Raw genomic sequence first — 15,874 nt, forward strand, 5'->3', positions numbered from 1 at the left:
CTATTTTGACACAGTTACTGATTAGTTTGATCTAGGGAACAATTCCAACATAGTTTATTTTGATTTTAGCAAGGCATCTGACAGTTCCTCATGAGAGATTACTCTATAAGTTTGGATTACAGGGAAGATTTTAAGATGGATTGCAGCGTGGCTTCAGGGAAGAAGGCAGAGGGCTTTGATTAATGGATATGCTTTATATTGGTGTAATGTGAGAAGTAGGGTCCTCCAGGGATCAGTGCTTGGACCACCTTTGCTTCCGATTTTCACAAATGACATTGATTATGGTTAAATGGTGTGATGTAAAAATTTGTAGACGATATAAAGATTGGGTAACTTGTTAATGATTAGTGCTGTGTTTTAATGCAGCAAAATGCAAGGTCGATTAGGGAATAGCAACTCCAAAAATAAATTATACATTTGGTGGTGTTGAATTAAAAACAGTAGAGGAAGAAAGGAATCTGGGAATTATAATATGTTTAGATATGAAGTTTTGGACTTCATATTTAAGCAGTGTAGACAGGCGGCCAGGAAACCCATGCTGTCTTATCAATGATTTTTTGAACCACATTCTCTAAAGATAGAGGTCAAACTTGCTGCTATAAGGCAATTGTTAGACCCATTTAGAATATTGTGTTCAAATTTGGAGAGTTCATCTGATAAAAGACATTGAGCTCCTTGCAGTAACCTTAGACGGGACTTAATTGAAGTTTATAAGGTTGTGTGTTTGGGGGGTGGGGGGTGCGTTAGTAAAATGAATGAAGGGCAAATTTTTACTTTCGTAAAGAATTTAAGAATTCCATTATTTGTACTGCCAAATTGTATGCTATCAGGTAAAGTTGTAAAATATTGGCAAAAAAAAAAAAAAAAAAAAAAAAACCCCACACTAGAATCCCATCATTCTTCTTTAAATTTATTGAAACTACTCGCTTCCACAACATCAGATGGAATTTTTTTTCCAACAATCACTTACTCTGTCAGAAAGCAAATTTTCGAACATTTATCCACAAGCCATCCTTTTTTGATTTAATTGTAATGTCCCCTGTGTTGTCGAAGAAAGAGTTTGAATACCATTATCAAGTTCACCCAATTCATTTAAAGCCTCAAACATTTAAATCAGGTATCCTCACAAATGTCGTTTCCAAACACTGAAATTTGTAGAACCAAAGCCTTTTGTTCTGAAAATATATTGTTCTGTTCTTTTCTGTGCTCAGATTACATGTAAGTTCTCCTTAATGATTTTGCCTTATTATTCAAAGTCTCAATTCCGGAACTACTATTTGATGTAGTAAGTGAGCCTTATCAGGATATTTTCATTATCCAGGAAGAATGGAATCGCTTGAGTTAACTCCTTTATGTATGGGTTTGAGCATTATTGTTTTAAGGTCATCTGAATATCCCATTTTTCAGCAGGTACTTAATTGGAGTGGATTTATTTTTTTTTTCAGTTTCTTCTTTTCTTAGTAGAATCCATAAAAATTTCCTCAGGCTGAAGTTTTCTTTTACAATTACACTAGTAAGCATCAATTTCTTCCCTGAAATAATTTTGGCAGATTCTCTTAGGAAATATGTTCAAAAGCTGAAATATGTGCTTAAAAAGTTCTCATTACCTTCAATTTACAAATATCATAAGTTAATGACCAAAAACCAAGAGTTGTAGTTGGTTTAATCATCTTTTCCATCAATTTTATCATTATTATTATTTTTTCTAGAACATTCAGGAGATTTCAAGAGCATTCAGGAACTTTGTGCAATATTCGAGAACATTCCAGGATGTTCTAGAATATTGTAACATGTGGAAGAAATGTTGCGGCGTTTCTGGAAGGTTCTAGAACTTTCGATGGATTTCTCTAGAATCATTGTGAACCTTCTAGAAACTTCTCTACCGGTATATATATGAGCAGATTCTGTACCAAGCAAGCATTTTCATATTTCAAAAAGTGTGTGTGTGTGTGTGTGTGTGTGTGTGTGTGTGTGTGTGTGTGTGTGTGTGTGTGTGTGTGTGTGTGTGTGTGTATATATAGAGAGAGAGAGAGAGAGAGAGAGAGAGAGAATTGAACAAAGTGACAAGTGTTTTGATGAATTAGTGATTGTAAACAAGTGTTGTGTTGTTATCCACATATTTCTTAACCATACATGAAATATGTTGTGTTCTTGTCAAAATAAGCCTGATAGCTTTTGCTGCATTTGTGGAGAAGTGGTATTAAAATTGCAGCGGAAGCCACTGTTGCAACTTATGTCGCAAATTCAATGAACTCTATTTTGGATGTAAAGTCGGAGATCAAGATAAAGTATGGGCTCCAAGCATTTCCTGTAACTAGTGTTCAAGGACATTAATGGGGGCTGGCTTAGAGATAGTCAAAAAAACAATGCCTTTTTCTGTTCCAATGATAGAGTGCGAACCTTAATACCGTGTATATGATTGTTACTTTTGCATGACCAGTATTTTTGGTTTTTCTGGGAAATCCAAAGTAGAGTATCCCAACATACTTTCTGCTCTAAGGGTGGTTTCTTATGATGATACAATGCCAGTACCAAAACCACCAGAAACTTAAGGACTTGACTCTGATTCAGAATCGGAAAAGTAATCTCCAGAAGATGCAAACCCCAAAACAAATACAGATCCATACTTTTAAACTCTTGATACTGCTGTGTCTAATCAATCAGGCAGAATTGAACGATTTGGTAAGAGATTTGGACCTCTCCAAAACCAAGGCTCAATTACCAGGATCGCAGCTTCAGCAATAGAACCTTCTTCAAAAGGGTAAGGGTCTAATGAATACGGTGTCTTTTTATAGGAAGAGGCACTCTAACATAACGACCTGTTACTCAATGGATGATGCTTAGGTTTATTGTAACAATTTCCAGGAATTAATGAAAGAGTTACATCTGGAGCATGTCCCCGAGCAGTGGAGGCTCTCACTGATTCATCCCAGTTCAGTTTGAAAGCAGTTTCACTCCATAATGGAAATAAGTATCCACCTATATCATTGGCCCATGCAGGTCACATGAAGGAAATGTATGAGATCCTACAGGTTCTTTTGTAAAAAAAATATGCTATCAAGAATACAAATGGAATATCTGTGCCAACTTAAAAGCGGTAGCTTTGCTGACTGGGTTGCAAGGTGTATGCACTAAATACTGCTGCTCTTTATGTGAGTGGGACAACCAAGCTAAGGATTGCCACTACAGGGTAAAAAAATGGCCAGACCATTCAGAAGCTACATCAGGCCAGAAAAATGTAGCACATCTTCCTTTGGTGGATAAGTCAAAAATCTGTTTACCTCCATTGCGTATCAATCTAGGTTTGATAAAACTATTTGTGAAAGTGATTGACAAAAAAGGAGAAGAATTTTTCTGTTTGAGGCAAAAGCTTCCTCGAATCAGTGAGGCCAAGATAAGAGGGAATATTTTTCAGATCAAACTGCTATTCCAAGGTGAGGAATTCACTAAAAAATTAAATGCTACAGAAATAAGAGCCTAGAAGGCATTGGATCTTTTCAGGCAATGAGAAACCACAAAATTACAGTGAAATTGTGGATGAACTAATTTTAGTGTACTAATTTTATGGGATGCAACGTGTCGTTAAAGCTTCATTTCCTACATTCCCATTTAGACTTTTTTCCTGAAAACTTCGGAGCTGGCTCCAATGAATACGGCGAGTTTCACCAAGATATTTCTCAAATCAAAAAAAAGATACCTAGGAAAATGGAGTCCAAATATATTGACTAACTACTCTTGGAATCTCATACGGGAGACAGCAATAGACTATTATAAAAGGCAAAAAAAAAAAAAAAAATGACAAAATAAGTATTTTGTTATCAGATAAACATTTTTGTAAATAGAATAAGGTTAATAGACCCATTTTTTGATATTTAGTTGTGAAATGTTATGAAATGAAATGTTTTTTTACTGGAAACTTAGTTTTTGACTTAAATCTCTTCTCCCTTAAAATTGTTGGTGTTACAGCAATATGGTTGCCATATTTAAATATTATTTTTTTTTGTATATTATTATCTTATTATTATTAGTGGCATATGATGAGGGAAGCAAGCATATATAGCTTCAGCGAAAAAAAAAAAAAAATCTCCCAAATCACTTGTCCACTCCTCTGATGATTTGTGTAGTTCTTCTTTGAATTTATTCAACTGGCAAAAGGCATCTACAGTCAGTCCTCGTATAACACGTGTTTACATTACACGAATTCGATCATACACGATTTATAAATAGGGGAACGGTATCTTATTTAACATGAACCGAATTCACTTATGCACGATTCGCCTTTGTGTTTACAAGAAATGGCTGTCGAACGTGGAATCACCCCCAACTGAACGCAACACTATAGGAATGAAGAGAAGATTCTGAAAATATATTTGTTTTTTGTATCAGTGAAGTGGAAACACATTTCACTATAATAACATAAAAACCAACACAATTCCAGCTATCGGTATTATCGCAAATGCAATTAGATAGAGTTTACTACCAGTTTATAACAGATTCCACTATCAGAAATGCAACTGGAAATTGTTTTTATTGTTTTATGGTAGTAACCCCTAGAAATGTGCTTTAGTAAAATGTGAGGTGTTAATGGTGTATCTCTGCCTTTACGGTGTTGTTTATTCAGTTGCTACATGCACGCGCAGCTTTGTTTATGTGTATCAAGCGTGCCTCCTTGTTTTGTAATTATGCTTTATTCCCTAAAATTGAGTAAAATACTTCAAAGGTGTGAAAAGGAAGCGTCCTGGTGAAGACACTTGAGATTCAGAGAGAAAAAAAAAGCAATATCGATAAACAGAGGCGGACTGGGTCAAAAATTCTTACCCGGGAAAATTTATAGTGGCCTCATACTACGGTTTATGGCCAAAATCACACCGGCCTCCGGCCTACAGGGGTTTCCCCGGTAAGGCTTATGGCCAGTCCGCCACTGTGGATAGCAAAAAAATATGAAACTGTGAAACGCTTTGAGCGAAATGAAAGACCATGTGATATTGCACGTGCTACAGACCTAAATGAGGCAACACCGAGAATTACAAAGAATGCAGAGAAAATAAAAACAACTTTCATAGCAGGAAGAACTCAAAGTGTAATTAACACAAACAATTTGAAGAGATGTAACGGCTGTCAACTGTTTGGATAGAAAATCAAACAAAAAACAAGTTTGCTTACGATAGAAGCAAAAGCATTAGCAATATTTTATTATGTAATAGTCGTAATAAAATAAGTAAGTATTTTATTACGATTATTTATTGTGTTTGGTAATGTTTTGGTTACAAATGTGTATTCAATCTTGGGTGGTCGGCACCTAACCCTAATTTTCCCATAGGGCCTGTTGTTTATATTGCACGATTTTGCATTGCACGAGGGTTTCTAGGAACACAACTATCGTGCTATACGAGGACTGACTGTACTTGCTGGCTGAAGGCAAACCTCCTCACATTATCCTCCAAGCATCCTTCATCAATTTGAATTTATGCCCCCTTGTGTGTAGTCTGTGCAAGAGGAAAAATCCCATCAGCATTGAGCTTGCTTAATCCATTCAAAGCCTTAAAAATCGTGATTAGATCACCTTGCATGCTGCAATTTGCAGAACTGAAGTCTGTCTTGGTAAGACCAGTAGTGCCCTTTGATTCCCTTTGCCAATCTCATTGTCCTTCTCTGCACCTGTTCCATCAGTTCTACATCCTTCCTAAAATGAGGCCTTCAGACCTGTACGCAGTGCTCAAGATTAAGGCTCAAGATGTGGCCTAACCATTGCCTTATACAATGGGATAATCACTTCCTTGTCCCTTGTTCCTGTATCTCAGACAAAACTTCATGAGCTGGTCTGGCATCCTGTCTGTATTGCTTAGAGAACATATCTGACTGCACAATTACCCCCCCCCCCCTATTCTTGTTCATTTTCCACTGCCCTGAGTGGTAGTACCGTACGGTTGGGATGTTAATCTGAGATTATTGCTACCCATGGGCAGTACCTAGCATTTATCATTGTTAAACTTCAGCTGACATTTCTCAGCTCGTCGGCCTAATTTGTTTAGATTATGTTGCAGCACCTTACCCTGATTACTGTCATTAATCAGGGTAATGATTAATGACAGTAATCAGAGTATCATCTGCAAACTTAGACATCAAGCCCGATATACTGTCACTGATATCATTAATAAATATAGACCCTGCTTACAGCATTACTCCATGAAAAGAATTGTCTATTTAATAACCACTCTGTTTTCTTCCATTCAACCATCCCTTTATCCAGAGCAGTTAACTTACTCTTCTCAACATGTTTCCAGCAACTCTGCTTTCGGTTGTCATTATACATCAGCAAATTTCACAGTTTTGTCGATCCACCTCATCTTTGGTTTTTTTTTTTTTTTTTTGGGCTTTTGGAATTAAGCGGTATCCAATTTGAAAATTTGTTTGGTTCCATCTATCATCAGTTCCTCATGATGTGTGACCTGCCCATTTCCATTTTAAATGCTTTGTTCATATCATTGAACAATCAATGATATCACAAATCTAGGTTTGTTGGCAAATTCATGCACATATTTTTCAGTCTCTTTTGGTTATGTTCAAAATTCGGCACTCCCTACTTCTCTGTGTGATCCTCAGTGTTTGTAAAACTTTGGAAATCAATATCCACGTTTTCCAACCATATTTTAGGACAGGACAGATACATTGATCAAAAACTTTTCTTTTGAGACAAGACTATATTAAGCTTTTCAATGCTTCTCATGCCAATTTTATGCACCATTCAATTTCCATCTATTCAAATTAATTGTATGAGGTAATCATACCTTTCCACTTCTTCAGTTCTTGTCCATTGGTATTGATTTTCTTTGGTCTGGTAAATTTGTTGAACATCATCTGTGTTTTCTTGATATTTCCAAACTTCTTGCTTTCATGCTGCAGTTTGTAAATGTTTTGCTGCATTTCTTCTGGATCATTGGTAAAGAGAGTGGTATCATCTGCAAATTGTGATTCAGGTAATCTCCATTTCTCACTACTCCTTTATTATCCCAGTTTAACTTGCAAAAATTTCCTCTAAACAGACACCCTTTTCTTTGTTGATCCATATTTGCAGTTCCTTTTATATGAAAAGGATTTTCCCTTTATATGAAATGATTGGAAAATATTGATGCATACTCTGTCTACACATTGGTTAATTAAAGTGTTGATTTTTGCTTGTTTTGCGACCGAGTCTTATGCTTTTTTTATAGCCAATGAAGGCTATACACAGTGGAAGGTTGTATTCATTGTGCCACTCTATAACTTGCAGCACTGTTTCATGAGATCCATTGTACTGAAGCTGCTTCTAAAACCTGCTTGTTCTTTGGTTGTGCTGCATCAAGTATTGTGCCTATTCTTGAAAGTATGTTTGTGAAAACTGTATAGACAACTGGCAATGGGCTTATTGGTTGGTAGTTTTTCAAATCTGCTTTGTTACCTTTTTTGTGCAAAGGGATGACTTTGTATTCTAAAGGTACTTTGTTAAGTAGAAGGCATTTTGAAAATAGTCTGGCTAAGACTTTAAATACTGGCTGGCCTCCAGATTTCAACATTTCACCAGTGACTATATTGGTTCCTATTGCTTTGATTTCATTGATTTTTTTTTTTTTTCATTGATTTTTTAGCATATACTCCTACCACAATTTCTAGTACAGTTTCTGCATCTGTTGTTGAGTAAATGAATAAATTTTGGCCCTCTGCAAATTCAATTAAATCCAAGTATATGAAAGTATATTAAATGCAAGTACAGTCGATTCCGGTTATTTGTGACGCATCAGGACTAGTGCATTTTGGCCCGATTGAGCGGCTGCCCCAATTATCCGAAGTTTCACGTAAAAAAAGTTAAAAATACAATGGACCCGCTTTACAATTGGTTCACTGTACAATCAAATCATGTTACGATGGAGTCATCATAGTAAAGTACCGTTCACTATACGATGTGAGTGGGAGAATCAATAACAAAGAACACAGCACACACAAATTCACAAATAACACGATACGCGCAAGTGAGAATGGAGTAATAAGTTACGAAGCTTTAAAAATAGGAATGAAGAGAAGATTCTGAAAATTAATTTTTTTTATAAGATTGAAGATTTCATGGAAGTGTAAATGCATTTCACCATAATAACTCACGGAATTCCAGCTGTCGGTATTATCGCAAATTCAATAAGATCGAGTTTACTATCTGTTTATAATAGATTGACTGCGATCTCTTGCCCCAATTAAACGGCATGTTGTCCCAATTAAGCGAAGTAAACCCTGGATATTTTCTTGATTGGGTTCTGTTTTTTAAGATTTTCCCCAAATAAACTGCTGCCCTGATTAACCGGTGGCGCCTCCGTAGCCAGGTGGGGGAGCAGCAGCATTTTTTTTTGCACACGCTTCTTGATTAGACCGGGGTTCGAGCCTGTGATCACCAAATACGGAGGATGTGGAAAGGTCAGGGAATGACCATCGCATATCCCCGGAGCAAATATGGTCTTAGTTGCTAATGCTCCTAAAAATCAAATAACAAACAACGATTAACTGGTGGTGGAATCCACTGTATATGAAACCTGAGTAAGTGATATCAAAATTATTTTTTGGATCCATTTCCTTTCATTACTGCATTGTAATATCTAATCAGATTGGTCTGACAGGATCGCCTCCTGTCAGACCAATGTTTGACTGCAGTATAAGTTCATTCCTGTCTAGGTAGTTCTGCATTACTTCTTTCTACAGAGACTCCATTATTTTCCCTGGAACAGAAGTTAAGCTAACAGGTCTGTAATTACTCATGTCATCCTTTAGTCTCTCTTTGTAAATTGGGGATATATTTGCATATCTCCAGTCCATAGGGATCTCTCCTGACTCCAAAGATGCTCTCATAATTATGGCTAAGGGTTTGCTTACCTTCTTTACTGTATTAATATAATTGGATAGATCTCCCATCTAACCCAAGTGTATTTTTTACATTGAGCTGCAACAATTCTCCCCACACTTTCCTCTCAGTTATCACAAAATCATTTAGCTCCTTATTAGATTCTGATGAACTTCTAGAATTCCACTTAGTAAAGTTTTATATTTTATTACCTTAGACATGGCGCACAAAAGCCTTAGATGGTGATGTGCCATAAAACTCCTAATAACCAACCAACCAATCCCTTAATAAAGAACTCCTCATGGGTGAATGTAGATGCAAATACCTATCCCGTTTGTCAGCAACCTGGGCATGATCATGAATAGTTGATGATCCTACCCAGGTCCCAAAACGTTGTCAGTTTGCCAAATTGATTCAACCCCTTCCTTCTGCAGTTAATATAAGTAAAGAAGTCTTTGCCACATTCTTTGCCAGAGACTTCTCATAATCTGTCTTAGCTTAACCTTCTTTGTGACTTGATTACAGACTAGTTTGTATGTACCATAGGCTTTTGTGTTACCAGATAATTGCATCCATGCATTTTTCTTCTCAGCCAGAATTCTCAGTCTAATCAGTTTTTCTGACACCCATTTAGGTCTAGTCCTGTAATGATTTCTTAGTTGGTATGAAAAGCCTAGTTAACTTCTATGATTGTTTCCCATTTAGTATTTGCTACTGGCAACATCATCAGACTGGCCCACTGTATTTAAAAACTGCCTGAGTCCACTGTAATCATCCTTATTGAAGCAGAAGCCCTTCTCTTTATCCTTTGCAGTAGTTTTGTCATTATGTAAGTTTGCCCTCAGAACACTATGATCACTGTCTCCTTTGGATCCTTTACCTGCAAATTCTTAATGCATGAGGAGTCACTGCTGATAATCAGATCAAAAGCGTTTTTTTTCTCTCATATGCTGCTGTAGAAATCAGTTATCTAGTAAATCCGCAAAATCTTGCTAGTATTGGAGAGATCAACCCACAAGTTCAAGCCAATATCTGGAAAGTTAAAATCTCTCTTTATAGGACATTCTGATATATTGGCCCACCCTATTTCTTTGTATAATTGTTTGTTATACTCTTTATTGTTATTAGTCCTATAAAACACTCCTACTTTCATTTTCATTTTCAAATGCTTGTCATGCCAAACTGACTAAAACATTGCACCTAACACCCATTTCGGCTGGATGCACTGCCTTAAATTTTATGTGCTTCTTTACTGAGGGCATGACCCCATCCCACATTTTGCTCTGTGTGTTCCTTTCTGTATGCATTGTACTCCCCATATTCAAATTCACCATCAGTTATGTCTGAATGACATTACGTCTCTATCCCTACAATTTCTGCATTTTATGACTTAACCACTACTTTAAATTCATCAAATTTATTTACAGTGTTCTTAGCATTAGTATGCATGCACATTTTCCAATAATAGTAATTGGGTTTTCAGTTTGAGGGTGGGGAAAATCTGTTGTTATACATAATGTTCATTCTTAGATGTGTGCAGTTAGCTGTACATTTGAATTGTGTAAGGACTGTGAGGGCAATGAGGAAGTTGTGTAACATGTGTTCACACTACAACCATTGTTTAGTCATTTATTTTTTATTCAAATAAAATATCGGTTTACATTTGCTTCAGAAATACATTTTAGACTAAACAGCAATAGGGAAAACTATCCCACTGAGAATAAAGCAGTTGATTAAGAAAAGTTTAAATTTGGAAATCCTAAAATGTAAACTATAGCTGAGTCCTGTTTTGACATGGAGAAATTTACCCAAATATGACAAAAAAAAAAAAAAAAAACTGTACAGATGACAAATACCCAAAAACAAAAATAAGTGAGAGAGAAAACCTGGTGCCTTTTAATTGATACACCTTGTATATTGTATATGTTTAGCCGCCATATTTGTATATGATTACTTGTCTCTCTCTCAATAAATATTGAATTTGCAGAAATCAATTCATTTTTATTTCAGATCAACATATGGAGAAATAATGCGACGGCATCTTGATGATCATCCAGGTGTAAACACCAGTGTCTTCTCAACTACACCACTTTCTGTGCATTCTGGGACCACAGGATCAAATTCTCTTCATACTACTCCCCCTAGGAGTGATGATGGACGTGTAGTAGTGCCTGGTGTTAGTACCCCTGTAACAGAAACTAGTACTTCTCCAACATCAACGTTAGCTCTTCATCATCAGGGGAGGGCCTACACCGGGTTATCAGGATCTTCAGTAATTGGAATAAGTAAACCACTTATACGACAACCACTAGCACTAATTCAAGAAACAGTCCATGCTGTTGGTTCTTCTGGAAGCGAAATGCAGAGTGGTGTTCAGTATTCAGTTCAAGCAGGTTATCAGTAAGTTTGTGTTAAATTTTTTGACTATATTCTTTGAGTAAAGTGCAGTTTATTATAACAGTAATTCTAGATGCACTATTTGTGGTAATTTTTTAAAAACATTTCAAAATGTGAGTAATGTTTTTAATTGGTAGTTGACAAATGCTGTGAACTCAGCATTTCAGCCTTTTACTGAAATTAATGAATTAGTAGAGTTTCGTTAATCTCTTTTGACATATTGCAGTTGCATTTTGCTCAGAAACTTTTTTGAGATGTGGGAGTTACAGATTTGGGAGTTACTTTGTCAGATTAACATCTTTCATTTTAGATGGTTCCGATTTCAGTTGAATTAAAAACATAAATGCCACTTTGAAGGAATAATTAAAGGGATGATATGTGGTATCTTGTTGAGAGAGCGCTAATAAACTTTTGCGTGTGATTTTGTTATTATTATTGTAAGTGTATGAAATCTTTTAAATATGTGCATTTCTTGATTGCTTCATGTGTTCCTGAAAAGCAGCTTGTAAATTAAAAATACATGAATTAAAAGCAAAAATTATTTTTATGTAAGGTTTTTAAATGCATATTGATTCCATAGAAAATGCAATGAATGTACATTTAAAGAGTATGTAGTACGGAACACTAATAGCCATGAGTTATTATTTCGTGCTGCCTTGCATTCTTTTTTTTTTCTTTTTCTTTTTTTTATAAATCTTGTTATTGGATATTATAGCTTCTTTTATTTAATACTGTCTCTTGGTGTTTTTTTTTTTTTTTTTTGTTTCAAGCTTTATTTTCTTGTGATGTTAGGGAACGCTAAGTTGTTAGAGCAGTTAAACATGTATTTATTGTTACAGTATAGAAAAATATAAAGCTATGATTTAATAAATGTTAGAAATGCTAGTTACAATTTATACAGAAAAATTAGTTAAAACTAAATAAAAAAATCGATGATTAATACAGTGGATTCCAGTTATTTGGGACACATCGGGATAGCGCATTTTGGCCCAATTAAGTAGCTGCCCCAATTATGCAAAGTTTCACATAAATAATTAAAAATACAGTGGACCCCTGCTTTACAATTGATTTTCTGTATGATCAAATCATGTTACGATGGACTCACCATAGTAAAGTACTTTCACTATATGATATGTAGTAAGTGCTGGTCATTGTGATCACATTTGTGAACTGAATTTTAATTCTATACAGTGATTCTAATAAATGATAATAGGAGGAATATTATCCGCAGGCCATAAAAGTAAAGATATATTAAACACAAATTTATACTTTATTAACTTAACAATTAAAAAATTAAATGATATGTGAAAATTGGAAGAATATTTTCCATAGGTTAGCAAAATAAAAATAAATTTACATTTACGTGCATAGCTTAATTAATACGTACTGTAATATGTACATACTAACTAGTTGATATTTCTGTTCATTGACATTTGGGGGGACGGGATTAAAATTTAAAACAGTAAAAAAGATAAGCAGTCAATAACAAAGAACACAACATGCACAAATTGCAGCTAACACGATACGGGCAAGTGAGAATGCCGTAACAAGTTACGAAGTGTAAAAAATAGGAATGAAAAGAAGATACTGAAAATTTATGTTTTTTCTATGATTGAAGATTTCATGGAAACACATTTCACCATGATAACTTAAAAACCCACAGAATTCCCGGTGTCAGTATTATTGCAAATTCAATAAGATTGAGTTTACTATCCATTTATAATAGATTGCAATAACAGAAAAGCCCAATAAACCGGAAACTGCTAATTGTTTTTATTGTTTTATGGTTGTGACCTCCAGAAATCCAACCGTACCACGTGGTATGGTCAGAGACAATTGTAGGGCAAGCTAGAGTGCTGTGATCTCCTGTCCCGATTAAACGGCATGTTGTCTCAATTAAGCAAAGAAAACCCTGGCTGTTTTCTCAATTAGGTTCTGTTCTTTACGATTTGTCTCAAATAAACAGCTGCCCTGATTAACTGGTGGCCCAAATAACCAGAATCCACTGTATTAAAGTACTATTACAAAAAGTATCTGCATTACAAACTATTAATATTAGTTTCAAAACAGTTTTTCACATAGAAATTATACACAGCATTCTACCCTGTGTTGCAGTGGTCCTCAGATATTTTTCAGTGGATGGCATCTGAAAATTATGTGCTATGATTTGCACCTTTTTAAACAGGACCATAAATTGGACTGGGTGATGTACGTCCAGGAATTTACAAGTGCAGATTTGCTACTGTAAAACTGAGTCTCCGAACTCAGCCATACTGTAAAAAAATATATTGAATTTATTTTAAAGTAGAACTCTGGTCAACCAAATGATTACTATAACTGAAGAGTCGGGAGGGGAATTCCCCAGACATTGTGGAATTCACCATCTCAATCAAAAAACAAATAAATAAATACATAAAATAAAATAAAAATAAATTAATTAATTTTCAGAAAGTTCATGGCACCTCTATGAAAGAAACATGCATGATTGCCCATTTTTCAAACTAGTGATGTACTGGGACCCTAAATGAAAAATCATCTTATTTTTTATAAAAATAATGTTTACTAGAGAATATGACCCCATGGGCTTTAATGACATCAGTAACCTTCTGGGGAACACTTTGCACAAATTTTTGGGGTGGAGACTGGAGATTATAAGAATTTTGCTCTGTTCCTGTAAGGTTGTAGTTAGTTCTCTGTCTCATCTAGGACATCCTGTTCATTCTTTCAGCTGTTCTAAAAAAAATTCAAAGATGTTCAGCTGGATTCAGATATGTGCTCTGAGTTGGAAATTGTAGGCTTCATCACATTATTCCCTTCAAAATACCATTGTATTCAGCCTTGCTTTGTCATGTGGAGCATTGTCACACCAGTAAAAAATATTCCTCTTCAAAGAATTCCCTTCAAACAAGCGCAGGAAAGGCAGAATGTTTAATGTTGAAAAATCAAACCACTGGTTGCCATAGATGGCAACCAGTGGACAAACTTCAAACCACATTAAACAGTCTTGTGATATCACATGACTACCAAACTTCATTGTTGGACAACAGAATATGGGCAAAACTTTACTTTGGACTTATATTACTGCACCCAATGTGATCGATTATTCTGCATCACATTCTGCCACTGCTGTAATGTTCCTTACCTTGTTTGCACGAGGATAGGTGGTGGCAAGAACTTCTAGGACATGTTTAACCATTCAGATATAGTTGTTTCTTCAGTTGTCACACCAGTGTTTATCCTAGTTATTTCACCTGTATCCTTCTTTATAAATCCCTCTTCAGTAAAGCTTGTTTATTGAGCTAAACTTACTTCCATAAGCCTTTTTATTTAAATTCTTATGTGAAGAAATCAAAATTAAGTATAGAAAGTGATAAGGTTTGGGAATATGTAAAAAAATACATTACTTCCCTGAAATGCATTTTTATCAAAGTAAATCAACTTTAGAATAGGTCATAAACTGAAAAGAACACAAATAGGAAGAAAATGATGAACTCGAACAGTGGCAAGAAGAGAAAGATTTCTTTCTTCTTTTTTATTATTTTTATTTATTTATATATATTTATTAACATAATCAATTTTTATTAAGAGTCAATTCATATGAAAAGAATTGTGACAGTCACTTTGAAGGAACTTATCTCCTGATTTTTTATGGGTAGAATCTTTTTAACCAAACTCCAGATGCTGAGAATTCAGTTGGCATTTAACTAGTCTTTGTCATCTAATTTGATTGGTTAGTACTTTCATTTCAACTAATTTTTATTCATTTTCTAGTTTAATTAACATTGGCATCATCTTTTTTAGGCTTATGCAATGCAGTGAACTATAGAAGCGAGCTGATAACTCAGTTCACATGCACATTACCAGGAATATAGTTCATATAATATGTCCTGACATATGAACTATATTCCTGGTAATGTGCATGCGTGTTTCAAATTTTAGAGTGTCTATATCTGACCAATAAAGAACTTAATGTGTTTGGCAGGAGAGTTCTCCCGACAACTAATTAGATAAAGAGTTATTTAAATTACATATTATGTTATGCAGTATCTTACATTATGCTTACCCTTATATCTGATCAAGTATTTGACTGGAGAGTTCTCTTGGCAACTAATTAGATAAAGAGTTATTTAAATTACATGATGTGTTATGTGATATGCTATGTTATGCTTACCCTTAAATAACATCATTCTTGGCACCTGAAAGATGGAGGAAAGTTATTATCATCTCAGCATTTTCTTGTGGTACTGGGTGTACTTATCATCTGAATTGGGCAGCTTCTTGTGCTATTTGTCTCACTGTCTCCTTTTGATGCTGGGTTCAGTTCTTGCTATATTGGCAGCTCCTTGTGCTCTTCAGTTCTGTACTGCCAAAATGTGTGAATGGACTGCAGTTCTTATCTTTGTAAGCATGAGCTGGATGAACTTCAGATATTGTTGCATACTTTTCAATGACTGTTCCTCAATTTGTGCATGATAGTGTAAATTTTATCTGTAATATTGTATGTACTGGTTTGAATACACGTCAGGATGCCATAATGTGGCAGGGAATGCCTGGTACAGTAAATAAATAAATAAAATATTATGTGACTGTTGGGATTTTTGATTAGAGAATCAATTT

The 15,874-nt window shown here is 35.1% G+C and overlaps 1 protein-coding gene across 8 annotated transcripts in view; it reads left to right on the plus strand.

Moving 5' to 3' along the window:
- LOC150075069 (paired amphipathic helix protein Sin3a-like) overlaps nt 1-15,874 on the plus strand; it is a 718,000-nt gene that overhangs the window by 82,626 nt on the left and 619,500 nt on the right. For all 8 annotated transcript variants that reach the window (XM_090389145.1, XM_090389146.1, XM_090389142.1 and 5 more), the window contains one exon: nt 10,871-11,260. In XM_090389145.1, the coding sequence (XP_090245271.1) occupies nt 10,890-11,260 (371 nt within the window). In that variant the 5' untranslated portion in view covers nt 10,871-10,889. The remainder of the gene's footprint in view (nt 1-10,870; nt 11,261-15,874) is intronic.

This window comes from Mastigoproctus giganteus, chromosome 14 (assembly GCF_048544385.1).
Source record: "Mastigoproctus giganteus isolate SK-2022 chromosome 14, ASM4854438v1, whole genome shotgun sequence".
Classification (NCBI taxonomy): Eukaryota; Metazoa; Arthropoda; class Arachnida; order Uropygi; family Thelyphonidae; genus Mastigoproctus; species Mastigoproctus giganteus.